Source organism: Trachurus trachurus (genome assembly GCF_905171665.1).
Source record: "Trachurus trachurus genome assembly, chromosome: 11".
Taxonomy (NCBI): Eukaryota; Metazoa; Chordata; class Actinopteri; order Carangiformes; family Carangidae; genus Trachurus; species Trachurus trachurus.
The window spans coordinates 666,206-692,352 of record NC_139904.1 but is presented as its reverse complement, the minus strand read 5'-3'; the positions used below and the strand labels follow the sequence as shown (position 1 = coordinate 692,352).

General features: G+C 42.9%; 5 protein-coding genes across 5 annotated transcripts; 3 read left to right on the top strand and 2 right to left on the bottom strand.

The window, feature by feature from the left end:
* Window positions 1-521: 521 nt before the first annotated feature.
* psmb8a (proteasome 20S subunit beta 8A) lies at window positions 522-5,804 on the bottom strand. Its single transcript, XM_083982755.1, has 6 exons — window positions 5,451-5,804; window positions 5,016-5,160; window positions 4,377-4,488; window positions 3,240-3,369; window positions 2,161-2,365; window positions 522-714 (listed from the first exon to the last, which is right to left on the bottom strand). The coding sequence occupies exons 1-6, from the start codon at window positions 5,598-5,600 to the stop codon at window positions 626-628; spliced, it is 831 nt and encodes a 276-aa protein (XP_083838881.1). The 5' UTR covers window positions 5,601-5,804; the 3' UTR covers window positions 522-625.
* Window positions 5,805-6,291: 487 nt separating this feature from the next.
* On the bottom strand, window positions 6,292-8,978 carry psmb13a (proteasome 20S subunit beta 13a). The gene is made up of 8 exons (XM_083982490.1): window positions 8,870-8,978; window positions 8,554-8,644; window positions 7,955-8,052; window positions 7,389-7,529; window positions 7,126-7,241; window positions 6,976-7,034; window positions 6,641-6,792; window positions 6,292-6,492 (listed from the first exon to the last, which is right to left on the bottom strand). The coding sequence occupies exons 1-8, from the start codon at window positions 8,929-8,931 to the stop codon at window positions 6,381-6,383; spliced, it is 831 nt and encodes a 276-aa protein (XP_083838616.1). The 5' UTR covers window positions 8,932-8,978; the 3' UTR covers window positions 6,292-6,380.
* On the top strand, window positions 8,967-11,693 carry psmb12 (proteasome 20S subunit beta 12). The gene is made up of 6 exons (XM_083982493.1): window positions 8,967-9,097; window positions 9,522-9,592; window positions 9,970-10,101; window positions 10,197-10,326; window positions 10,743-10,887; window positions 11,274-11,693. Exons 1-6 carry the CDS (start codon window positions 9,050-9,052, stop codon window positions 11,399-11,401), a joined length of 654 nt encoding a protein of 217 aa, XP_083838619.1. The 5' UTR covers window positions 8,967-9,049; the 3' UTR covers window positions 11,402-11,693.
* Window positions 11,694-11,962: 269 nt separating this feature from the next.
* Window positions 11,963-14,130, top strand: psmb9a (proteasome 20S subunit beta 9a). The gene is made up of 6 exons (XM_083982494.1): window positions 11,963-12,188; window positions 12,302-12,369; window positions 12,568-12,699; window positions 13,241-13,370; window positions 13,531-13,672; window positions 13,823-14,130. Exons 1-6 carry the CDS (start codon window positions 12,138-12,140, stop codon window positions 13,948-13,950), a joined length of 651 nt encoding a protein of 216 aa, XP_083838620.1. The 5' UTR covers window positions 11,963-12,137; the 3' UTR covers window positions 13,951-14,130.
* A 1,723-nt stretch (window positions 14,131-15,853) lies between these two features.
* Window positions 15,854-26,008, top strand: tap2a (transporter associated with antigen processing, subunit type a). The gene is made up of 12 exons (XM_083981649.1): window positions 15,854-16,394; window positions 16,968-17,082; window positions 17,175-17,305; window positions 17,590-17,795; window positions 22,008-22,205; window positions 22,315-22,443; window positions 22,869-23,054; window positions 23,206-23,379; window positions 23,767-23,926; window positions 24,149-24,285; window positions 25,505-25,766; window positions 25,801-26,008. The coding sequence occupies exons 1-11, from the start codon at window positions 15,887-15,889 to the stop codon at window positions 25,700-25,702; spliced, it is 2,142 nt and encodes a 713-aa protein (XP_083837775.1). The 5' UTR covers window positions 15,854-15,886; the 3' UTR covers window positions 25,703-25,766; window positions 25,801-26,008.
* The last annotated feature ends 139 nt before the right edge of the window (window positions 26,009-26,147 follow it).

Sequence of the window (26,147 nt, the reverse complement as noted above, 5' to 3'; positions counted from 1 at the left end):
CACAACTCAACATAGAAATAAAAATGATGAAATATGTTTTTTAAAGACCTTGAGCTGAAATATTGGTTTGTGACATATAATAATATATAAAGATGCAAAGATGTAAATAACTAGAATATTATTCATATTTTCCATGTCATCCACAGGGTAAAATATTTTTAATAGTGGCTGAAAATGTTTATTTCAAATTCAGTGGATTTAGTAGTTGACACTTTACATGATACAGAAACATCATCAGTTCAGGTGAGTCATGACAGGACAGAGCAGTGAGTCAAACTACAGACTTTATTTGGAGCTGTGTGTTGTACTGAGATGATTTCAACAGGTTCATACAAATCAGTTAATACAGTGAACCAAGATCATCATCCTGGACTAAGATGACCTGATACAGAAGACAGACAGGACAAAAGATATAGGCCTATTACTTATTTAATAATGACTGTTTGACCCTGTTCTGTTTTCAGTTTACATTCATGTTACATTCTGATCTGTTAGTAACACTTTGAGACATGACCCACACACAGCTGGAAAACAATGTTTTTATTTCTTATTCAAAATAAAAAACTTACATCACTGTGAAAATAAAACCTGTGATTTAACCATTATCACAGTGGTGACGTTAAACTCAGAACATTCCCTTCCTGTAGCGATGGATCAACTCGGACACGTCCTCCTTACACACCTTTATCCAGCCGTCCTCCCGCATGTGGTACACTACACACACACACACACACACACACACACAGATGAAAACTCAGTTTATGTTAAATTGTTTTTTCCCCTTTTAATGATTTTTTAAAATTCAGCGACAGTAGAGAGAGAGGAGAGAAGATGGAAATGAGGAGGGACAGGGATGGAGATCTGCATCTCTTGTCATCAGTTGTCATTACTTTAACTCTCTGATGTTTGGGGCGGTGCGTGGCGCAGTGGGTAAAGCGGCCGCCCCATGTAGAGGCTACAGTCCTCAATGCAGGCGTCCCCGGTTTGAATCCTGCGTCAGGCAGACCTTTCCTGCATGTCATTCCCCCTCTCTCTGCCTCCCCCTTTACTGTCTATCTATACTATGTACTATCCAATAAAGGCAAAAAGGCCAAAATATATACTTAAAAAAAAAAAACTCTCTGATGTTTAAAGCTATCAGTCAGCGATCCGGTGGTTTTGTCTAACTTCCTGTCAGCAGATGGAGTTAGCAGTCCCCGCCCTCGTCCTTACGTCACCACATTCACGCTAGAGGCTGACATTTTCTCGGGATTCCCGCGTGAATCCCGTGATTCGGGAGTCAATTTATTTTGAATCACGTGATCGGGACGTGACGGGAAAAAATGTAAACGGGAATGAACGGGACCGGGAGTCAAAGCGCGACATTCAAAGAAGCACAAGCCAGGATGGTGCGCTCAAAACGGTCCAGAAGTTCAGTGTGTGGACTGATGCAGCTGCACTTCACTTCACACCCTCAGGGATCACTGTCATGGCTACGTAGCGGAGTAGCTATAACCTGTGTAAATCAACATACCGGTAGGCAAACGTTTTCCGCCAGTCAGACTCAGAGGAGTCAGCTGATGCAGCGGCGGCGTCTCCACCTCGCATTAAACAGCTGATGCACACAAGCAGAAAATAAAGAAAGAAAAAGAGAGAAAGGACGAGGAGGGCGTTCATTATCGCTAATTGAAATAACAAAACAAGACGTAGATGAGTTGTTTTGTCACTCAGCCTGCAGTGCGCTGGGAGGGGGGGGGGGGTCTCTGTCTGTCAACACAATCGTTTACATGATGAATAGAAAAAAACGGGAACAGGACGGGACGGGAATTTTTTTGCGAGAGCGGGACGGGACGGGATTGAAAAAACACTCCCGTGTCAGCCTCTAATTCAGGCGCATCCCTTGGCTGCACACACAGAGAGGACTGCCCCTTTATGCCATTCTCTCTCCTCATTGGATAAAAATTGTAGGATACGAGAAAAGTTTTCTCCTGGGCTCAGAGCAGAGCAGAGTGACTGACAGACCCGTGTTTCAGACCAAACACTCTATAGAAGTGATTGCTGTCGGAAGATACAACTATTTAAGACTTAGATTAACACAAATATATCACTCACTTCTGCTTTAATGCTTTAAAGAAAAACACAACAGCACTAAAACTCAAAGAAAGTAGATTGTTGACTCACTGTTGACGACTCCTCCAGAGTAGGCGTCTCTGTGAGTAGCGTGAGCGATGCCTCGCCGTCCCAGCTCGTAGGCCTCCTCCACCGTCATGTCCTCCCTGTAGCCGCTGTCCACCACGCCGTACGCATAGCTGTTCCCACAGCCGGTGGAGAACATCCGGCCGGACAGACGAGTCCCGTTGTCATCCACATAGTAAAGACCAGGACCCTGAGGGACATAAAGACATTATCATCATCCACATAGACCAGGACCCTGAGGGACATAAAGACATTATCATCATCCACATAGACCAGGACCCTGAGGGACATAAAGACATTATCATCATCCACATAGACCAGGACCCTGAGGGACATAGAGACATTATCATCATCCACATAGACCAGGACCCTGAGGGACATGAAGACATTATCATCATCCACATAGTAAAGACCAGGACATAGTAAATAAATGTTTTACAATGAACCAGGCCGATCTCAGAGCTGGCAAGACTCTCCGGTAAGGCATATTGAACGGTTAAATGCCGTTAACGGGACGAGAGCAGTCAAAACGGCGGTTTAAAGCTAGCTACAGCGAGGGTAGGTTCACTTCCTGTTTACAAAGTAAAAGCACCAATTCTATCGTAATGGCTTTCCTTATGATAAAAGGCAACAGGTATTTTATTTTGTGAAAATAACCGGAAGTGCGTTGCTCACTACGACTAGCTTTAGTAACGCCGACTTCGTCGAAACAAAATTGCAAACAGCTGGTATTCTGTCAGATTTTCAACACGTTGGGGATCTAAACGACTACTTTCTCACCTGAAAATGATTCAAATGTTGCTAAAGTTATATATTTACAGAGTTTAGAGCGTTGCTCGGCGCCGTGTAAATGACGTCACAGCGGCACTATACTCAGTTGTAATGGAAACACAACCAAACCGAGCCGAGCCGAGCCGTGCCGAGCCGTATCGAGCCGAGCCGTGCTGGTGGAAATGCGCCACAACCAACCTCACACACTTATGTTTATACCTATTATGGGCAATTCAGAGTCACCCATCAGGCTAACATACATGTTGCAGAACATCATTATCCAACACACTCACAGATTTGTCCCATCCACAGATCATGCTCCCCACAGAGAGGCCCATGCCTCTGTAGCCCAGCATCATGTTGCACAGCAGCTTCGATGCAGCAGCTACAGAGATCCTGTGGTTGTTCCTCAGCTTGTACAGCCTGGATATGAAATCATAAGAAACCAGGGAAGAAATCAAATCATAAGAAAATCAGTCAGCCATGATTGTCCAGTTTAGTTTCAACTCACAGTTCTATGATGATCCTCTCCCTGGGTTTATAAGGAAACTACCTTTTGATTTTGTTTTATTTCATCTGGGTTAAAGCCTGTGAATATTCTCATTTGTCCAGGTCATAGTTATCTCAAGGAAATTTAAATCGAATGCAACTTACATTTGATTTAAATTTCCTTGAGAAATTTTTGAGAAAATTCCTTGAGAGTTACTTAAAGCAGAAGTAAGCGATCCGGTGGTTTTGGCTAATGCTGCATTCCAGGCAGGCTTTTGAAACCGTAAATTACAGCTTCAAGTCACGACTTACGACTTAGTAGCGTTCCAGGCAACCCACTTGTGTTTCTCCGACCTGTTTTACCTGTGAAAGTCACTATAACGGCCACTCGTAACTTCTGACCCGTGAACTCGTACCAGATCGAACTGGTACCACTTCACAGGTCGGAAAAACACGAGTTACGAGTTTCCTTGAACGCACCATAACAGTCCTTGTCCCTACGTCACCACATTCACGGCGTCCCTTGGCTGCACACACAGCCCTTCATGCCGTTCTCTCTCCTCATTGGATAAAAACTGTAGGATACGATAAATGTTTTCTCCTGGGCTCAGAGCAGAGCAGAGGGACTGAGAGACCCGTGTTTCAGACCAAACACTCTATAGAAGTGATTGCTGTCAGAAGATACAACTATTTAAGACTTATATTAACACAAAAATATCACTTACTTCTGCTTTAAGACAGATGCAGCACAACAGGAACTAGATAAAATGTTTCAGCCATAAACACCATCAGGCCTGACTGGGAAAGTCTGAGCATGTAGGTGTGGAACCTCTGGATGTGCATATATTATAGTATATTTGATAATGAAGATATGTTGAAAAACTGAATGAACAAAAGGAGCTGACAGATGTATGGTACCACATTAAAACTGTATGACAGACCTGCATTCTTTAGCCAGCAGCCTCTCCCAGTACTGACAGTCTGCAGCGCTGCCTGACATGGTGCCCAGCAGGTACGGGTTGATCTCTATCACCTTGTTCACATCGTTGGACGCTGAGGAGACACATTGGAAAAAGATGTTTAGTGACCAAGACTGAAGAACTGTAGCAGCATCTTATAGGGCCGTTGACCTGGTTATATTTAATGATACTTCAGTTTTACAGAGCAGAGTCTGGAGATCTTTGTTCCCTGAGTTGATAAGAAGGTATTTTCTGAGAGGATGCACAGTGTGTTGATGTGATTTGACTTGTGACTGGGCTTTAGCACTCTGTAACTCTATAACTTCCTGCTTTCCTGTACATCTAATAATGAAGCTTTTCCAACAGTATTAAGAGAGAAAATCATGTATGTGCTGTATAGTCCACTTTGCTCTACTGTTTGTAGCAGTTTCACCTTTTCTAACCAATTTCTGATCTGATCTGATATGTGGGTGGGAGGATGCCTGTTGCCTGGGTCCTTTTTGCTTATTTGGGGTTCCCTTTCATGTACACCTGTTTGTTAACTGCATTCTGTGTGCATTGTATTGTTCTTCTATCTGATAGAATAAAACCTCCATGCTTCCCCACATCTGTGTGTTTTACCTAAGTATCGTCCAGCTGAGGCTCTGGAGTCCACGGCCACGATGACTCCGTGTCTGAACTTGAAGGCCAGGGTGGTGGTGCCGTGGTTCATCTCAATACACACTCCTCCTCCATCACTGTTACAGGACTGGAGAAACCCTGAGGGCTGCAATGGAACAATGGTGTTAGAGAGTATACATGCGTGTGAGAGCGTGCACGCACATAAGATAACATATGAGTCAAATATTTATAATTTTCTAATATTCTCGGACAATAACTCGTGGTAGTTTAGATTAATGCACAATAACATCTGACAGGAAGCACGCGCACCACAGCAAACAGCAGACGCGTAAAGTGACCCGGCCACCGCGTCTGACGCTTCAGGCTGCGGCTCCTGTTGCCTGTAGCGACCTGTTGTAGATTAAGTTTCTAAATAAAGTCATTATTTATACTCACATCAGCTCCCACAGGAACAGAGAATTCCTGAGTCTTGGTCCCAAACGTGTAGTGGCTGGTCCGGTCGGCGAGCCGCGTCTGTCCCGATGGAAGAATCTGCGCGCGGAGCTCAGCAAGAGACTTAAACCCACTGACATCAAACAGAGCCATGGTGTATAGACTGATTAACTATAATCTATAATCTATAATCTATAATCTATAGTGTTCTATGGTGTCTGAGTCTGAGTTTTACAAAAAGACGAAGGCGGCTGAGCGTCGACGACAATTTCCTTGTGCGTGACAAAGAATTCGAAAGTGAAAGTTTTAAAACGACTTCACTCCAGTCTTTTCTTTAAATGACACGGAAAACTGGTCAGCAACACAAAACACATGTGCAGTTACCCCCTTAAATACACGTTTGTTTTCTTAATTAAAAGTTAATCGATCAAAAATAAAGTTGGAATAAAATCTTTGTGATGTTAAGATGAAAAATGGCTCGAAACAAATAGACCAATAGAAAAGCTTTGTGTTTGTCTCATCATCTGTCTCCATGCGGAAATGCAGCGCTCAGGTTATGGGAAGGATTCAGAGCTCAGTGAGCATACTGAGATTTCACTTTTATACATATAGAAAAAAACAAGCAGCACAGGACCTGCAGGGCTAAAGGCTGCAGGTAAATTAAATACCAAGAATTAAAAGAAACAAACAGAATGAGGCAATACTTTTTTTTCACTTTTTATTCCATATTGTAAAAACATGTTCCAACCTCACAGCTCACTGTAGCTGCAGTAACTTTACAGACTGTTCCTCACAACAGTGAATCATAGCAGCAGAGTAGAAAACAGGATGATCAGACTGATGGTTGAGATTTTTCACTACTTGTCTTTAATATTAAGTAATAATAGTGATGCAGTGATAATGTTGTGATGTGACTGTAGGCTACATCCCGGGTCAGGCCGTGTCCATCCGCTGCACCGTCTCCTGTACGACCTCCAGCTTCAGGGGGACGACCTTCTCCGTCAGGACCGCTGTCGTACCTGGACGGTACTTATACTTTATTTTCCTACAGAGACAGAGAGTTAGAGAGTTTAGATCATATGTTTTTATGTTCTATATGATGCTTAATCACACTGATTTGAGGTTCAACATAAAAACTCTTTCTTCCCTTCACATATGTATCATTTACTAAACTCATGAAGACGTGTGTGTACCTGCTGTCAGTGAACTCTGAGTGCTGGTAGGGTCGGATGTAGTCCACTCCCTGTCTGGTGATGACACAGATGTCGATGTTGTTGCCTGAGCCGAGGTCGTTCATGATGCCGGCGTGGATGGCAACTCGCACCAAGTCCTTCGCCGCCTCCAGCTGAGTTCAGAGACATCAGGGAAGAGATTAATTTAAATTTTTACAACATTTTCCCAACTGTTTGCATATTGTAGAGACTCAATCAGCTCTGTTGTGCTGTAATTACTCAATTAGAGATGTCCAACAGTAGGTGAAATCATTTTGTGTTTGTGTCTAAATGATGATGACTGACAACTATCTTACCTCCAGATCTGGTTTGAAGCCGTCCTCTAAAATCCCAAGAGCAGCCAGATCACCAGATCCTGCAGGAACACAAAGTAAAGTCATCGTCAGCACATCAACATAAAGACCTGATCCTCACAGAAACACACAGACCAGTGTTACATGACGTACCCATAGCGAGGTAAGGCACCTGGTTCACGCTGCCGTACGGCCCCACCGTGTACAGGTGGTTCCCACTGCAGTCCACTCCTCCCAGGATCAGACTGGCACCGATCTGCCCGTGATACCTGAGTGGTACAGCAGAGGTTGAGTTTACAGGATTAACTAATATTGTGAAAATGAATTTCCCCTCGGAGACAATAAATCATGAATCTGAATCTATGCAGCTCGTCCACACCTGCAGACACAGGTACATGTGTGAGTGAAACACAAACCTGTACAACATGTCCTGCAGGATGTTGACGGCCATGACGACGCGAGGGTTCCTCCCACTGTTCAGAGAGAAGATGGTGAGGTTGGAGGAGAGAAGGTCGGTGGTCTTCTCTGTGTCTGCTGCTGTACCCGCTCCACAACAACTGGACAGAGAGAGAGGAAGAGCAGATGAAGGGAAAAACAAAGAGCAAAGTGAGGGAAAGATTTTAGAGGAGATAATGCAATGGCTTTTTATTTAGTCACTATGTTCAATAATGATGATTAAAAAAAGACAGTGTGATTTATTTACCTCATTACCACATTAGCTTCAACTACCCAGAATGCAATGCAATGATAGTTTGCATAAATCTGTAATCAGCTGTGTGTTACTGTTTTCACACATCAAAAAGACACCGTAAACCTGTTTTCTTTACTGCAGTGACTATTCTTATGTGACAGACTTCAATACTTAATACTGGGTCATTGCAGGGCATTCTGGGATATGTAGGAAAAATAATGAGAATAGTAAGGCTATCTGAAGGTAATTTTCTCTTCCTGTGGTTGAGTCCATCACTCCTCTTACACTTACTAAATGTTTGGAGCTATGTAGTGGATCTTTGCACACATCTTGTCGGCAACAACTTCACTGGATGTTGCTCTGGTGTCGGCTCCCAGCACCACCCCATCCTGCACAACACAACACAGTGTTGTAGTCAAATAACATGAACATGTGAGATTAACATGATAAACTCATTTTACACTGTGCATTTATATTTAGAAAAAGCTTTGAGCAAAAAAGCTTCCTGTGTTGTGTTCAATGACGCTCCGGAATACAACCTTTACAACTTCAAATTAATGAATGACATTTAAACTACCAAATGCACAGGAATGTTTTTATCTGGTGGATTTAATATTTAGGCAGAATAACTCATTCAGTGCCATTTTTTCCTTTGCAGGCTGACAGGCCTTGGATGCACATACAGCTGTGGAGCATCTGGTGACTGTTACAGCATCACGCCAAAATCAGTAAACTTTACATTACATAGGTAACTTGCACAGGTCTGTTCCTTCTACAAGTTAAACTTTTTAAATAAACTTGCTATGCAAACAAGTGCCATATTAAGACCATGCACTACAACATCCAAGTCAGTGTATGTGTGTGTGTATCTTTGTCAGCTCCATACTCACCTTGAACACCACTCCTGCTATGGTTGTACCTGTTTTCAGAGGTTTAGGAGTCTGTGTACCTCCGCCAAGTAGTCCCTCTAAAGCAGCATTTCTGTAGACAGGGGAGATAAAGAGAAGAGCTGATCAATATATATTAGTTATAGGTCTAATAACATGTAATCATCACAGTGTTTGATTGTTTAACTGATAAACACGCAGAAAAAGTTACTTTCACTTTTGATCCCGATGAAAGCTCAGAGTTACCAACAGTTACATTTCCATTTTAAACTGAACTGACGCAGTCTGAGGATCAGAAGTCATTAACAGAAGCTCATACCTCGCTGCGTTGTCGAAATTAAACCCGGCAGCAGGAGTTTCGAAGACATTTGATAGCGCCATACTGGATCTGGTTCTGGGTCTGGCACCGTGCGGCGTCTGTGCGCGTCCTGGTGCGCGTCCTGGTCGCTGCTGCTCGAGCGTCACTTCGTCTTCCTCTCTTCCGATTCTGGAGCGAAAAATGGAGAAACGCTGCACGGATTCACAAGTCAGAGGAGTCAGCACCGGGGTGAGTGAATCCGGACCGGTCCACTCCGGTCTTTAACCACTGATCCAGAACCAAAGTCTGTTTAAGCATAAAGTGATCGATAATCGACTTCGAGTAGGAACAGGTGATGATGTAGGGCAGGCTACAGGCGACCTGAGAAACAACACAGTGAAGTTACCATATGACACGACGATCCAGGGGTTTTAGTATTAGAGTAGGTATAATATCTAACCGAGTTTATTCAGGATAATTCAACAAAGAAAACGACTGGCTACACTTTCACTTTCAGAGAGAAACCCCCTCCTTAACAGAACTCCAAGTCCCAGAATTCATAGCGCTGCTCAGTCTGCATGAATGAGCAGGGATGAGTAGGCTGTGTTTATCATTGTTTCTCTTGTCATGTTTGACTTCTATAACATCGTGTAACTCTCTCTTTCCTCCTCAGACCACCATCCTGGCCGTCATCTTTGAAGGGGGGGTTGTGATTGGTTCAGACTCCAGGGCTTCCATTGGAGGGTGAGGATGTAGTGACAACACATTAAGATGGTTTTATAGCCTAATTAAATACAACCTGACAGGGGCTGGTTCATAACATGATAAAGATGATAAATAAACAGAGGTACATACTGTATAACCTCCTCCTGACCTCAAGTGTTAGAAACTTAAAAAATCAGTCACTTTTAGTGGTTTTTTTCACATTGTGTGTATCAAGTAATTAATACTGCTGATCTGATTTAACACTTACTGTATGTTAAACTTTAAAATATATATATATTTTTCCTTTCCAAGCTACTTCATACTGCAGTTGTATTGAACCTTTATTGTTATCTTATTGAGGGTATGTTGTGGTGCTGGTGTGTGTGTGTTTGTGTTAACTCTCTACCTCTCTTCAGGGAATATGTGTCGTCTAAAACCATCAACAAAGTGATTCAGGTCCATGACCGGATCTTCTGCTGCATCGCTGGTTCTCTAGCGGACGCTCAGGCCGTCACCAAGGCTGCTAAGTTCCAGCTGTCCTTACACAGGTGCAGCAGTGCATTTATCAGTGCATCAGTGCATTTATATGTTATACAAATGACATATACATGTCTAACACATACTGCTGTTGATCCTCCTCTAGTGTCCAGATGGAGAGTCCTCCCCTGGTGATAGCAGCAGCGTCGGTGCTGAAGGAACTGTGTTACAGTAACAAAGATGAGCTGCAGGCCGGTTTCATCACGGCTGGCTGGGACAAGAAGAACGGCCCACAGGTCGGTCAGAGGAGGCATTATAAGTCTTACTCACTCGAAAACTCCCACAGTGATAGACTCCTTCACCCCAAGTGTGTGAAGGAGCGGTATCGCAGGTCCTTCCTCCCTGCAGCTGTGAGACTGCACAACAGGCACTGCTCTCTGTAACCCCCCCTCCAAACTTGGACTATTGCACATAGGCTACTGCACTTTTTTTTTAATCACTTTTTTTTATTTATATTCCTCTTGTTTCACTCTGTTTTCTTTCTCTTTTATCCTGTTGCTATTTGCTGCTGCTGCTGCACAAATGTAAATTTCCCCACTGTGGGACAAATAAAGGAATCTTAACTTAAGTCAACCTGACTGTGTAGCTGCAGCTCTAATGTCCTCCCTCCCTCCTCCTCCTCCTCCTCCTCCTCCTCCTCCTCCTCCTGCAGGTGTACGTGGTGTCTCTGGGGGGGATGTTGGTCAGTCAGCCTGTCACCATCGGCGGCTCAGGCAGCACCTACATCTACGGCTACGTCGACGCCAAATACAAACCCAACATGAGCAGAGACGAATGCCTGCAGTTCGCCACCAGCGGTAATGACACATTATTTTCCTCCTTATTTAAAAAACTCAAATACATTTATCTTTGTTCAGTCAGGATGTTCGTGTCCAGAGGACAGAGTTCAATCAGAGGATGTTTATGTTCTTACTATTCAGTATCTCTATTGTTGCTTTTTTTTCCTCTCTGAAAGACACAGAGTGTTACAGGAAACCAGTTTTAAACACAGTGACATGTTTGTTGGTGGTTCAGTAGTTGTAAAAGTCACTAACTGTGTGTTGGTGCTTCCTCAGCTTTACTGTGTATTAATTCTCCGGCCTGTTGTTTGTCAAGAAGACAAAATGAACATAATCAATCTGTTGTTCCTGTCTCTCCTCCTCCGCCCCTCCCTTCACCTCATCCCTCTCTTCCTGTTCTGCAGCTCTGGCGCTGGCGATGGGCAGAGACAACGTCAGCGGGGGCGTGGCTCACCTGGTGGTGATCACGGCAACGGGGGCGGAGCATGTGGTTGTCCCTGGAGACAAGCTGCCCAGGTTCCATGATGAGTGACACAGATTCACCTGGATGTGATGCAGCTGTTCATTATGTGGGTTCATTTAGGAACAACTTTATTACTAATGTACAAACACATGAACTCACCTGAAGAACAAGTCAGAAGTGAATCTGCAGTTTGTTCCTGCACATGAAAAACCTGTGATTACGTGTGTCTGTGTTTTCATGTTTGGACACAAACTAAAGTCCACTATCACCTCTGAAATCATTCCCACTATAAAGTTAGGTTCTTCTGTGTGTTCTATGTGTTTTTAACTCAAGGAAACATGTGAAATAAAGCAAAATGTTTTCCAAAGATTTCTCTGTGCTTCTTTATTTTAGGTTTGTGCTCCAAAATATATATATATTTAAATGTCATAGTAATTAAAATGTTATAATGTATTTATGATCATTTCATTATTTTACATACAATTATTGAGTGAGGCATTTATAAGCCTGATGCACTCTCCTCTTAACTGTTTGTGTGCGCGCGCGCCTGTGTGTGTGTGTGTGTGTGTGCGCGCGCGCGCGCCTGTGTGTGTTGCTCACTGCAGAGGAGGGAACATTTAACTTTCGATTTCGATCTCAACTCGAACAAAATGGAGTCTTTCTCATGTTGGATGTAGAATAGATTCAGCAGAAACAGCAGCTGTGTAGGAATAAAGAAAGTTTCCGAGCTCAAAGAAACGACATCAACCGTGTTTTTTCCAGACAGAGATCAGATCTGATCCAGAGTCGGTGTCGGTGCGTCAACATGCTGGGAGAAGCGGAGCCGCAGTGGTTGTCTGAGGAGGTGAAAACCGGGGTGAGTAGCAGTCTACGAGGTTTACTGTGTCTCAGAGAGTCCTGGTCCTGGTTCTGATGCTGTGTGACCCGCTGCGGAACAAGTCTTGACTCTGAATGTCTTCTCCTCCTCAGACCACTATTATCGCCGTGGAGTTTAATGGAGGAGTCGTACTGGGCTCTGACTCCCGGGTGTCAGCGGGGTGAGTTGGTGCTGACTGACACTGATGGACCTGTAGGACAGAATTTATAAACCTTTATAAACCTGGACAGAAGTATATGTAACCTACTGTATTTATAGACCTATTATGTGTTAGTTTCCACGTTACACCAGTCAGAGCTTTTATTTTAATACTTGATGACCTGTCAGTCACACCTCCTCTCCTCATCCCTCCATCCAGAGCATCAGTGGTGAACAGGGTGATGAACAAACTGTCTCCTCTCCATGAGAAGATCTACTGTGCTCTGTCTGGATCAGCTGCAGACGCTCAGACCATCGCAGAGATGGTCAACTACCAGCTGGACGTCCACAGGTACAGTGGCCACAGACTCGTGGTATAATTTCATATTATTATGTTTTCATCTTTAACATTTATTCTTGGGTGGCACAGTGGTTAGCACATCAGGAAGGTTCAGCGTTAGATCCCCAGGCCAGGACTGAGGCCTTTCTGTGTGGTGTTTGCATGTCCTCTCTCTGTCAGTACGTTTACATGACACTTGAAAAAAACGAATTATTGCCTTAATCCGACTATAACTGGACAACTGAAGTGCATGTAAACACCTTAGTCCGACTGAAATCAGAGTTGGAGAACTCCGATTAAGACACCCAGATAATGCGATTGGAATTGGATTTTCTCCGTCATGTAAACACCTTAGTCGGACTGAAGCTGGACAATGCATGTGCGCTGCTCCACAACAGTAGAGACGGCACAAAGTGGAGCAGAGAAGCCGCCCGAACCCAGCAAAGATAGATAGATGTATCAGCCTTTAAAAGTGCCAAAAAACACAGTGCATGCTGCTTTTGTCTTTCAGTTTTTAAAAGATATTCTGCTCTGTGATGTCTCCCTCTGTCAGTATGGAGATCGGTGAGGACCCTCAGGTTCGTTCTGCTGCCACTCTGGTGAAGAACATCTCATACAAGTACAAAGAGGAGCTGTCGGCTCATCTCATCGTGGCCGGCTGGGACCGGAGAGATGGAGGACAGGTCAGGAAACACATGGAGAAACATGGAGATGACTGGTTCTGCAGCTTCTGCTCAGTTTGACCTTGAGCTCATGTTATAAAGGGTCTAATCAAGCCAACATGCTTGATGTTATAAATGTCTGTTCATGGTTGATTCAACCATGTGCTGTGTTCCTCTGCAGGTGTTTGCGACGCTGAACGGCCTGCTGACCAGGCAGCCTTTTGCAGTGGGCGGCTCCGGCAGCTCCTATGTTTACGGGTTTGTTGATGCTGAGTATCGCAGGAACATGAGCAGAGAGGAGTGTCAACAGTTTGTGGTCAACAGTAAGTTGTTTTTGGTTTATCACAGATTGTTGGATGGTGAAACGTATTCATTGTCCTGTCTCTGAATCAGTTATTCTGATTTCATTTTGTCTCATAAGAACTGAAGAGTCAGCCTGAGTCTTCTCCTCTCACCTCTTCTCCCTCCTGCAGCTCTGTCTCTGGCCATGAACCGTGACGGCTCTAGCGGCGGCGTGGCCTACCTGGTCACCATCGACCAGCACAGTGCAGAGGAGAAAGTTATTCTGGGAAATCACCTACCTACATTCTTTGATCAGTGATCAATATCTAGCATTTTCATCTGTAGTGTAAAGACACTGTTGTGAGGAGGGTAATGAGTTATTTGTTTCCCTCACATAATCCAGGGCTCATTATTTGACTCACTCACCTGTTAACTCAGTTTATAAACTGAAGATGTTGTAAACTTTTACTAATCATTTTAATAAAAGGAAAAAAACTCTCTTCCTGTTCATGGAGCTTTTATTTTACTCACACACATCCACACTGCTGCTCATTGGCTACAGTTGAGTTTTTGGTTCATCATTAGAACTCAAACAAATGAGTTGCAGAGTGAATAAATACATCTTGTTTGAGTAGGCTACCTGAACCTGCAGAACTTCTTCTTAAAGCCTTTGAAGAGAAACTGTTCTTGAACATGATCATTGGCCCCTGTGAGTGAGGAATTCGCTCTGATAACAAACATGTCACCAAAAAGTGAAAGTCAAAGCTGTTTCACAACTTAAAGCAGAAGTAAGCGATATTTTTGTGTTAATCTAAGTCTTAAATAGTTGTATCTTCCCACAGCAATCACCTACATAGAGTGTTTGGTCTGAAACACGGGTCTGTCAGTCACTCTGCTCTGCTCTGAGCCCAGGAGAAAACTTTCCTTGTATCCTACAACCTTTATCCAATGAGGAGAGAGAACGGCATAAAGGGGCAGTCCTCTCTGTGTGTGCAGCCAAGGGATGCGCCTGAATGTGGTGACGTAGGGACGAGGGCGGGGACTGCTAACTCCATCTGCTGACAGGAAGTTAGACAAAACCACCGGATCACTGACTTCTGATTTAAGGGTCTTTTCTCCTCTTTTCCTGCACTTGACAATAGTTTTATTTTTAACCATAGGATTTATAGACAAGATAAAGTGGACTGGTTGGTCCCCTGTTGCAGAGTAAAAAATAAAAACAGTGTTATAGGTAGGCTAACTGTAAATGAACGAGTGATGTAGATAATATGTAGGGTGAATTTGTTCGATTTTGTCTCATTGCCTTACTCTTTTTTTCCACTGTGATCTGAAATATAATTTAATTAATCAATAATGTGCTATCCTTTGATTACTTCTAAACTCAAACATTTTTCATGAACATTATCAAAAAAGACAAGATTTAGAAACAAGAAAGAAAAAAATTCTGAGCCATTTACCCCTTTAACAGTATTATGACCACTTCCAGTTAATAAATATAATTTTCTTTTGTTGTAAAATATTCAAAACAATGCATTATAACAATAAAACCATGTAAACAACCATTGTTATTGTTCAACCTATTAGTTTTACCTGGAAAAGCACTGTCCCACATTAGGAAAGCATGTTTCCTAAAGTGGGACAGTAGAAATTTTGATCAAAATTCTAAATATTGAGAATGGTTACACCACATTAAGATATATTTTAATGCATCAACATATTATAAACACATTTTGACAAAAAATTGCAATATATATATATATTTTTAAAATAAATTATGGCCTTAACATTATTTTTGTCCAAACCCTAAGTAACTAGCATTTTGGTGGTCTTCACACAGGGTGCCTCCGGTTTGAAGGCTCTCCCTCCCAAATCTATGATTGGACATTTGAGATGTCATGTGATTTTGATCATGTAATATCACAGCTTGTGTGAGACCACATTTACATTAACTTTCTTTTGCTATACAGCCATGCACTTAAGCTTAAGCTAAGCTAAGGTGGCTTAAAGGCTTAAAAAGGAGGAAGATGATGGTACAATGATGGTGGTGGTGGTGATTGTTGTTCTCAAAATTAGAAACAGTTCATCAGTGTGACCTCAGTGTCTAAACACAGTGATCTGTGTCTGGTGTTGATCTGTAGCTAGTGTGTGTTTCAGGGAAGCCCCTGCTGTTGCCAGATAATGAAACTGAAAGTGTGAGAACTAAAAGTGCGCTGTGTCGGTGGAGCGGGTCAGACGAGGACGACTGCTGCTGGGAAATGGCAGAAAACAAACTCTTCACCAGAGTCGCAGCTCTGACTCTGGCTCTTTGTGTCGACCTGTCCCTGTTTTACGCGTCTGGCTTGGCGGTGACGCGCGGTGTGTTTGGACACATCAGCGGTCCCTGGGTGTCCGCGGCTCTGCGGAGCTCTGCTCTGACCGGGGTGTGTGTGCTCAGCCTGGGACACCTCACACCGCTGCTGCTCCGTGTTGTAGCGGTGCACAGTCTGCTGCCCGCGGTGCTACAGACCGGGACCAGGCTGCTGCACCAGGAGCAGAGCCAGTGTGGCCGCATGTTGGGGATCCGCTGCTGGGTGCTCTGCAGCGCCGCGTCGGCCGCTGCCGCGCTGTTCTGGGAGGTCACAGTCCCGGACAGCGACCAGGCTGCTGCTGGGAGAGAGAAGAAACAGAAAGCCAGAGTGCTGTTTATGAGAGTCCTCCGGTTCTGCAGACCAGACTACCCGCTGATGCTGGGAGGGTTCGTGTTCTTGTCACTGGCTGCTATATGTAAGTACAAGTGCTGCTGCTGCTGCTGTTGCTGCTGCTGGTGGTGGTGGTGGTGATGATGATAGTGATCCTATGAAAATGGACTGATAATCACAGAATATGTCCAGATATGAGCTATGAACACAGTGGAAATAAAATTTTGAGTCTCACATTTGGAATATCAACATTATGTAACATGTGTAACATTGAATTTGTAACTCTGGTTCTGTTCAAAAAAGACTCTAAAAAGACACACTCTCTCTTTGAACCTCTGTCATCTGGTAAGAGGTTCAGGGCCATCAAAACAAAAATAAATAGAATCAAAAAACAGTTTTTAATCCAAGAGCGGTAATATCCACAACTCCCCACCACACATGTAATACATGAGTACCTACTCTTTTTGGACTGTTGAACTGCACTGACTCTCTTTGCACAAAACACTTTAAATTCTGTCTGCTGCGCCTGCCCTGAGAGCCACACATATTTTCACTGTTCATCGGTATAGTGACAAATAAAGTATTCTATTCTGTTCTATAATGTGATGTTGTGTGTCTGATGTATCTTCATCTGTATGTACCTGTGTGTGTCTCTCAGGTGAGATGTTCATCCCGTTCTACACCGGCAGAGTCATTGACATCCTGGGGGGTCAGTACCTGCAGAGTGAATTTATATCTGCACTGCTCTTCATGGGGCTGTACTCTGTAGGAAGGTATGGTGGCACACTGTTTCCCTGCAGTCAATAGCAACATGTGTCTGTGGATCACTGATGATGTCTATAACTGAGTTTCTCTGTTTCCTCAGCTCTGTGTGTGCAGGCTGCAGAGGAGGTCTCTTACTTTGTGCCATCAATTCCTACACATGCAGAATTAAAGTCAAGCTGTTTGGGGCTTTGACCAAACAGGAAATTGGATTCTTTGAGACCATAAAAACAGGTAAGACTCTAATACACAGCAATGCTGTTTTATTATTGTATGGTGCAGTATAAGGACAAAATAAGTTATTCAAGATTGGACAGTAGGCTATGTATAATGATAGGACATAATGGGACAGGATAAGGCATGATTGACAAGACGAATGTAACTGCTGGACATAATGATAGCCTATAGAATAAGATAAAAGACATAGTCAGATTAAAGCCATTCAGAAGTGAATATCAAAGAAAAACCTGACAGAACAGGACAGGATAGAAGGTAAACTACATTAACTTTGTGTGCAGGTGAAATCACCTCCAGGTTGTCTAAGGACACGACTCTGATGGGAAGAACAGTGTGTCTGAATATCAATGTGATGCTGAGGACATTAATTAAGACGGTGGGTATGATCTCCCTGATGATGAATCTGTCGTGGAAGCTCACGTTCTTCGTACTGATGGAGACGCCCATCACCGGCCTCATTCAGAACATCTACGATGCACACTACCAGGTAAAAACACGGTTAATATGGGGCAGTGTTTAGCTCAGTTGGTAGAGCACCCGCCCCATGTGTTGAGGCTAATTATTTACACAAAATATTTTAAAGCAGAAGTAAGTGGTCCGGTCGTTTTCGCTAATGCTGCGTTCCAGGCAGGCTTTTGAAATCGTAAATTACAGCTTCAAGTCACAACTTACGACTTTGTAGCGTTCCAGGCAACCCACTCGTGTTTCTCCGACCTGTTTTACCGGTGAAAGTCACTATAACGGCCACTCGTAACTTCTGACCCGTGAACTCGTACCAGATCGAACTGGTACGAGTTCACAGGTCGGAAAAACACGAGTTACGAGTTTCCTTGAACGCACCATAACAGTCCTCGTCGCTACGTCACCACATTCACGGCGTTCCTTGGCTGCACACACAGCCCTGCATGCCATTCTCTCTCCTCATTGGATAAAGGTTGTAGGATACAAGGAAAGTTTTCTCCTGGGCTCAGAGCAGAGCAGAGTGACTGACAGACCCGTGTTTCAGACCAAACACTCTATGTAAGTGATTGCTGTCGGAAGATATAACTATTTAAGACTTATATTAACACAAAAATATCACTTACTTCTGCTTTAAGTATCTAAGTAACTTTCAATGGGTTAATAAAGGACAAATTATATTCCCCAGGGGAATTAACTGTCATCTTTACCAAGTGTTTAAGTTTAGTTTAATCTTTTTTTTGTTTTGTTTTTTTTAATTACAAATGACATCCAAACTTTTAAATTCCTACCAATTCAATGTTACATTAGGTAACTGGACCAGTATCTGTGCATTTACCTTTGCTTTGGCGCCACATTTGTCAAGATGGGTCCGACATAATCTTTTTTTGAAAGTGACAGTATTTAGGAATCTTTGCGATAAATTAATTGCGGTATTTAATACCGCAATTAATTGTGAAAGCAAGTAATCGTGGCATCCCTAGTCATGGTTGATGAAGTTTGGCAAATATCAGAATTTTATCTCAAAAACTGAATTTTCTAGAACATTTTGAATTCTGCTCTCATGGGAACAACTGCAGCCAATGTAAGAGTGACATTTTAAACATCCAGGGGCCCTATTTTCCTGGCGCAACTCAGGGGGGCGCAGCGAGGCGAGCCCTGACGCAGCTGGCGCAGTGGTATTTTCCTCCAGTGCAACAAGGTGCGCAGCGGATTCGGTAAATTGGCAGACTGCTGTGCGCTGAGATGGGAGTGGTGGCGCAGCAGGGGGAGGTGTCGACAGATTCACCGTGGCGCAGTGACAATTTGTTGCCGATAGACCGCGCGGAGAGTGCGCCGAAAGCTCGCCAGCTCCAACCTGGTCTAATCTCAGCGCAAGGCGAAGCGCAGCCAGCGCAGTGGCAATTTGACTGCCCAGCGCGCAGTGCAGACACGTCACCAAGACCTCACAGGCAGATTTCCACAGTTCCAGGCACATTTAAATGCAATTAATAATAATAATAATAATTATTATTATTATTATAATAATCACAATAACCCTATCTGAATCAGCACATACACGTATATCTATATAGATTGTCCCGTCACACTGATGGCAGATCAAAGGCTTGCGTAATGGAAACTCAGCCTGACTGAATGAACACAGATGAAACCAGGGAGGGACTGGGACAGCCGTGGATGTCCCAAGAGCAGGTGTTGACACTACACACTGTGCCGTTGCAGATGATCAGCTATTTATTTATTTATTTACTTATTGATTTATTAGGTGCCAGCGCCGCATCGTCACGCGACCATAACAAATAAAACTGAAAACAAATAAACTATCATCTCTCACAGCAAACCACAATCAGCCTCGGCACCATAGTGAGCAGATATTCACATCTCCCATCTCAGGTAAATTCTAAAGAAAAAAGAAAAACAGAGACGCTCCGTGATGCCTCCGTTACGCACAGCTGTTTGTTTATGTTGTGATCTGTGCACACGTGTTTAAATATAGGTTACTAAATATGAGTGTCTTTATTAATGGAAAAGGGGTGTGTGTGTTTTGTTTTTTTGTTTTTTTTTACTGGGCAACAGCTCTCAATCTGTCAGAGCAAACCTGGATAACATCACAACCTCCTCCCTCCCAGACTACTTTTGCATCATCAGCCCGTGAGGTCTGTTCGCGCGACCGGACACTGCCAGCTTGGACCGGACCAGAACATCAGTTTCCTCCCGTCTCACTTGCGTTGAGAGATGATGGTTTATTTGTTTTCAGTTTTATTTGTTATGGTCGCGTGACGATGCGGCTCAATAAATCAATAAGTAAATACATAAATATAGCAGATAATCGCAACGGCAGTGTGTAGTGTCAACACAGCAGTAATCCATCGTCATCTTTCATCTGTGTTAATTCAGTCAGGCTGAGTTTCCATTACGCATGCCGACAGCCTTTGATCTGTCATCAGTGTGACGGGACAATCCATATAGATATGTGTATGTGCTGATTCAAATAGGTGTTATTGTGATTATTAATTGCATTTAAATGTGCCTGGAACTGTGGAAACCTGCCTGTGAGGTCTTGGTGACTTGTGCGCACTGCGAGCTGGACAGTCAATTGCCTCCCTCTTCCACGGTGAAATCAAACGTAAAGGCGAGGAGAGGAGCTCATTTGATTGGTGAAGATCTGACTCGGCTGTGTCAAACCCACTCCATGCCTTCTCTCCTCCCTCTATGCCATTTGCGCCGGTGGGAGGGAAGTAGGCGGGATGCGCTCGGCTGCGTTTCGAAGGAAAATTGCAAACTGCTCCTGGACACGCCTCGTTGGCGAAGCGAACGCGAAGCGCAGGCCTGATCCGCTCCGCCTGTGCTAGTTTACGAAAGTAGAGCCCCAGACCTCAAAAACTGATTTATTTTTCACAGTGGTTTCAAATCTTCCTGCACAACAGTGAATGGCTTACTCAATTTGTGAAGCCACTGTTGAACTGCCACTTGTCAATTAGCTCAGTGCGATAGACAACAGTCTTTGGTTCTAGAAGTTGTGGGTTCAATCCTCAACTGGTGCAAATTGAACATTATAAGGTCAACTGTCCTGTCTTCTTATTCTTCTGTTTGTTGCTCAGAATTTGCCTAAATTTGCCAAAAAATAGCCCGGACCCGACCCATTGCTGCGCAGCAGCTATAATTAGAATAAGTATTTCTCTGCTCAGTTATTTCAAATGCAACATTAAGCTCTGACTGCGACCAAATGGTAAGCACACTACCAGGTGAGCCACCAGGGTGCTATAATTTGACACCATATTACTGTAACCATGTTTTTTTTTAAGGGCTTTTTTGCCTTTAATTGACAGGAGAGTCGAGAGAGAGAGACAGAGGCAGAGAGGGGGGGAATGACACGTAGGATAGGGCCGCTCGGTGTGGGATTCGAACCAGGGTCGCCTGCAGTGAGGACTATAGCTTCGTAATTATTTAGACTGTATTTGGTTTTACACATACATAGTGTTGGGAAATTAATTAATGCATAATAATTGTGATAATCGTAATACCATGATTATTTCTCTGACAATAATCGTACCAAGAAAATCTATAATCGTATTCGTGACATCCCTAAAATATTGTCAATTTTTTTCAGGAAGATTTAGCAGGAATTGGATGACTATATGTTTACAGTACTGTTTATAGTCAAACGTTTTCATGCACTGTAGCCTCAATCTTTGATAAATCAAAAATCTGAGAAACAAGTTTTGTGGAGGACAGTCTGAAGATGCTCTGTAGCAAGTTTGGTGTCAATTGAGCAATGATGGACTTCATAATTTGTAATGCAGTTTCAGCAGTATTGGGGCTACAGTTTGGTGAAAGTTGCAAAACGGTAACATGAACCGTTGGTTTGGTAGGACTTTTTTAAGTTTTTAAATGTAAACGCTTATTGTGCCCCCCCTAGGAGGGGGGGGGCACATGTCCTTGGAGTTGAGTAAATCTGGCTTGGGGTCGGACGTTTCTGGACCCTAATGACACATTCTCAGAAACAGAAGCTGCATTTTAAGCTATTGATTGTACTGATCAGAGCCATATATTACTCCAAAAACAAAAAGGAAATGTATTTTTTTTCTCAGCAAATTTGCCAATAATTTTCAATTTTAAAAGATAAAATTATCCTCATACTGTAAGTGTAGGGATCATTTTCTGTCTGATACTGCTATAAATGAACATTCAAATTTAGATGAGTGAGAAAGTTCTCCCTTGTTTGTTATTCCCTCCTCAGCGATTGTCCCTGGCAGTTCAGGACTCGATGGCTTTGTCAAATGAGGTAGCGAATGAGGTGGTGTCTGGTATTCGTGTGGTACGGAGCTTTAACGCAGAAAAACATGAAGCCTGTCGCTTTGACGTCCAGCTGATGAAGAAACACAAGCTGAAGACTCACCGGGACACGGTCAGAGCTGTTTACCTGCTCGCACGAAGGGTGAGGAGATCATTTATTGTGTGAAGAAGTGCTGTTCATTATTTTTCTTTATTTCACCTTAATTAACAACATTAATCCTTTGTATGTGTGTGTGTTTGTGTGTGTGTAGTTGACAGAACTGGGAATGCAGGTCTTCGTGTTGTACTACGGCAGGCTGTTCATCCAGAGTGGACAGATGAGCACCGGCAGTCTTGTTTCCTTCATCCTCTACCATTCAAACCTTGGGCAGAACATCAGGGTATCATCAGTGAAAATACTTTATAGATAACCTTACCTGCATCCCAGAATATTCACTTGATAGGTGTCACGTTTTTTGTTTAGATTCTGCAGCATGTTGAAATGATTTACTGTAACGTGTGACATGTGACAAAGAGTGGTTATCTGAGTGACCATAGCCTTTCTCTCAGATTAGATAGATAGATAATAGATAGATAGATAATAGATAGATAGATAGATAGATAGATAGATAGATAGATAGATAGATAGATAGATAGATAGATAGATAGATAGATAGATAGATAGATAGATAGATAGATAGATAATAGATAGATAGATAGATAGATAGATAGATAGATAGATAGATAGATAGATAGATAGATAGATAGATAGATAGATAGATAGATAGATAGATAGATAGATAACTGTCCTGTGCCTGTCCTCCAGACTCTCATCTACATCTTTGGGGACATGCTGAACTCGGTGGGAGCTGCTGGGAAAGTGTTCGAGTACCTGGACAGAAAACCTCAAGTCAGCACAGATGGAAAACTCAAACCTGATCAGCTGACGGGACGCGTCAACTTCAACAGTCTCAACTTCTCCTATCCTTCAAACAACAAAATAGTGCTGCAGGTGAGATCTGAGGGACAGGTAGGAGACGAGTGGACGGGTTCTTTGGTCTCAGACTGTTCATGGAGGGAGGAAATCACAAGCTTAAGTATTTAAAGTTACCATAAATGTATGTTGATTCTTCAGTTACACTATCGTTAATCTCCTTATTCAGGATTTCTCCTTGGAGCTGAAGCCGGGTCAGATGACGGCGCTGGTGGGTCCGTCTGGAGAAGGGAAAAGCACCTGTGTGAGTCTGTTGGAGCGATACTACGACCCACAGGACGGAGAAATCCTATTGGACAACAAACCACTGAAATCCTACGACCACCGTTACCTCCACAAGAAGGTCAGTCATGGTGATGGAGCTGGAGCTTCTGCTCTGAAGAATTGGTGTTAATCATTTTATATTTTAAAATGCAACTTGAACATTAAACAGTTTGAGGAGAATCCTATTTTGAGAGAAGCAGAGAGTCTTAAACAGTCTCAGTATTTCCTCCCAGATCACTGTTTAGACTTATGACCATCAAAAATAAACAGAAATGGCATTTTTTGTTTTTTAGGTGCTTCAACAAAATAGAATAAAAATCATTTTTAAGCTCAGAATACTGAGAAAACATAGTAAAAGTCTGATAAATACATGTATTATCAGGTTTTAATCATATATCTAATTGATTTTTACTTTAGTAACATGGGTTATTTATTAATTGAAGCTGATAAAACGTGTGTTTGACAGATCGCGGTGGTGAGCCAGGACCCTGTTCTCTTCTCCGGCTCAGTCAGAGACAACATCGCCTACGGCCTCGCTGGCTGCTCATTGGAGGAGATCCAGGAAGCTGCACGCAATGCCAACGCCCACGACTTCATCAGGCAGCTGGAGAAAGGCTACGATACAGGTAAACTGTTTCAACTGCTATTACACACCTAAGTATGGGAAACAACTTTTTATTCAAACACTGTTTTAATCATAATGCATAATAAAGCCTAAATACACATGTATTTATTGAAGGCTTTGTGCTGACTGTTCCTCTTTTGCACTGGTTTGTTTCTTTCATTTAATTAAAAACCTTTAATGTTAAAGGTCTGATCTGATTGTTGTGATGTCATCCATTCCTCAGAGGTGGGTGAGGGAGGTGGTCAGTTGTCTAAGAGTGAGAAGCAGCGGATCGCCATCGCTCGCGCTCTGGTCAGACGACCCAGCGTCCTCATTCTGGACGAGATAACCAGCTCTCTGGACACGGAGAGTGAAAACAAGGTAGAGCACAGTTCAACACAACTTCTATCTATCTGTGTTTCATACAGGTCATTTTTACACCAAGACAAATAGTGATTAATATGTGAAGACCTGAGAACTCTGCCAATTAATCCCTGAATGGTCGTCTGCAGGTTTTCTAGTTTCTAGTTGGATAAATGAGATACGACTGACAGACATCACAAAAAAATACTAATAATGACTCATGTGTTTCTGTGAACACCCAGTTTAAAAGCTATTTACATGTCAACACTGATAAAGTAGGACACAGCTTCATGTAGCTCATAGTTTCACTGCAGAACCTGTTGCATGAGGCGAATGAAGTCTGTGAGACATTTAGAGTAAAAACCTCTCAGTGCTCAGTAGAAACGGAGACTGAGTCATGACAAACAAGAAGAAATTGGATCTAATCTGGTTTTATTGTCTAATCTGATTTAGTTTGTTGATAAAGTTGTCCATACTCACAAAAGAATGAATCATATTCACTTTGATTTTTACTCCTTTAAAGGGATAGTTCAACATTTTGGCAAATTCCCCCATCACCATAATCCCTATAGTCATAGCAGTAGGTTCGTTACCTTTAATTGTCGGTGCAAGCTGTTTTTAGAACGGCGGAGCAGAGCCGTGAGCTGCTCAGAGCTACGCTACGGAGGCTCATTATGGGATTTCTTGGTTTCCCTCATCAAACTCATCAAATACACAATCCAACAACTCCACAACGCTCTGGTGGACAAGTTGTGAGCTGCACATTCACCACGCTATGAGATAATAACACAACGTTACCACACAGAGTTGTTTTAGAGGGAAATACATGCAAAACCGCCGATGCACGTTGCCTTCAGGGACAGTTTTTCATCAACAGTCTCTGCATTTCCCTCTAAAACAACTAAGTTTGATGAGGGAAACCAAGAAATCCCATAATGAGCCTCCGTAGCGTAGCTCTGAGCAGCTCACGGCTCTGCTCCGCCGTTCTAAAAATAGCTTGCACCAACAATTAAAGGTAACAAACCTACTGCTATGACTATAGGGGTTATGGCAATGGGCCAATTTGACTAAATGTTGAACTATCCCTTTAAACTCTCCCTCATACACGCTACATTCAAGATGTGTTTTTTTCTGGAGTATATTTAACATCTCATTTTATTTTTTTATACGTAACACATCACCTCATTGCACTATATATATATATTTTTTAACGTTTCCTCCTCCATCCTGCCCCCAGGTGCAGCAGGCTCTGGCCCGATGCCCCGACCAGACGCTGCTGGTCATCGCCCACAGGCTGAAGACCATCGAGAGGGCGGACCAGATCGTGGTGGTGAACGGGGGCAAAGTGGAGGAGCGGGGAACTCACCAGCAGCTGATGGAGCTGAAGGGAAGTTACTACAAACTGGTGGAGAAACGCTTCACTGAGGGAAACTGAGCTGAGAGGGGAACTACTGACTGATATAGATATATAGATACTGTCTGATAGGAGTGATATGACTGTCTGACCTGGTGGAAACGGGGGATAAGAAGCAGGAATCTGTGTAAATATTACATTTTGATTTTTATATAAAGAGAAAGAAAAATGTTTTTGTGTATTAAAAAAAAAGCACCTTCATGACTCTGTGGTCAGTTGTTCTGTTTATTTTGAAGACTGTTGACTAACTAAACCACTTGAGTTAATTTTAATGTAGATGTTTCTATTTTGTGTTTGTTCAGTCGTTGTGAATAATAAAAGTTTGACCTGAAACCTTCAGTTGATCTTTGAAGTTTATTTATGATCAGACAGACCAAAGGTTTGTTTTATACGTCTGCTCCAAATCAAATATTGATCAGCAGCATCATAACATGTTGGATCATAGTCAATGACCTCATTTAACTCC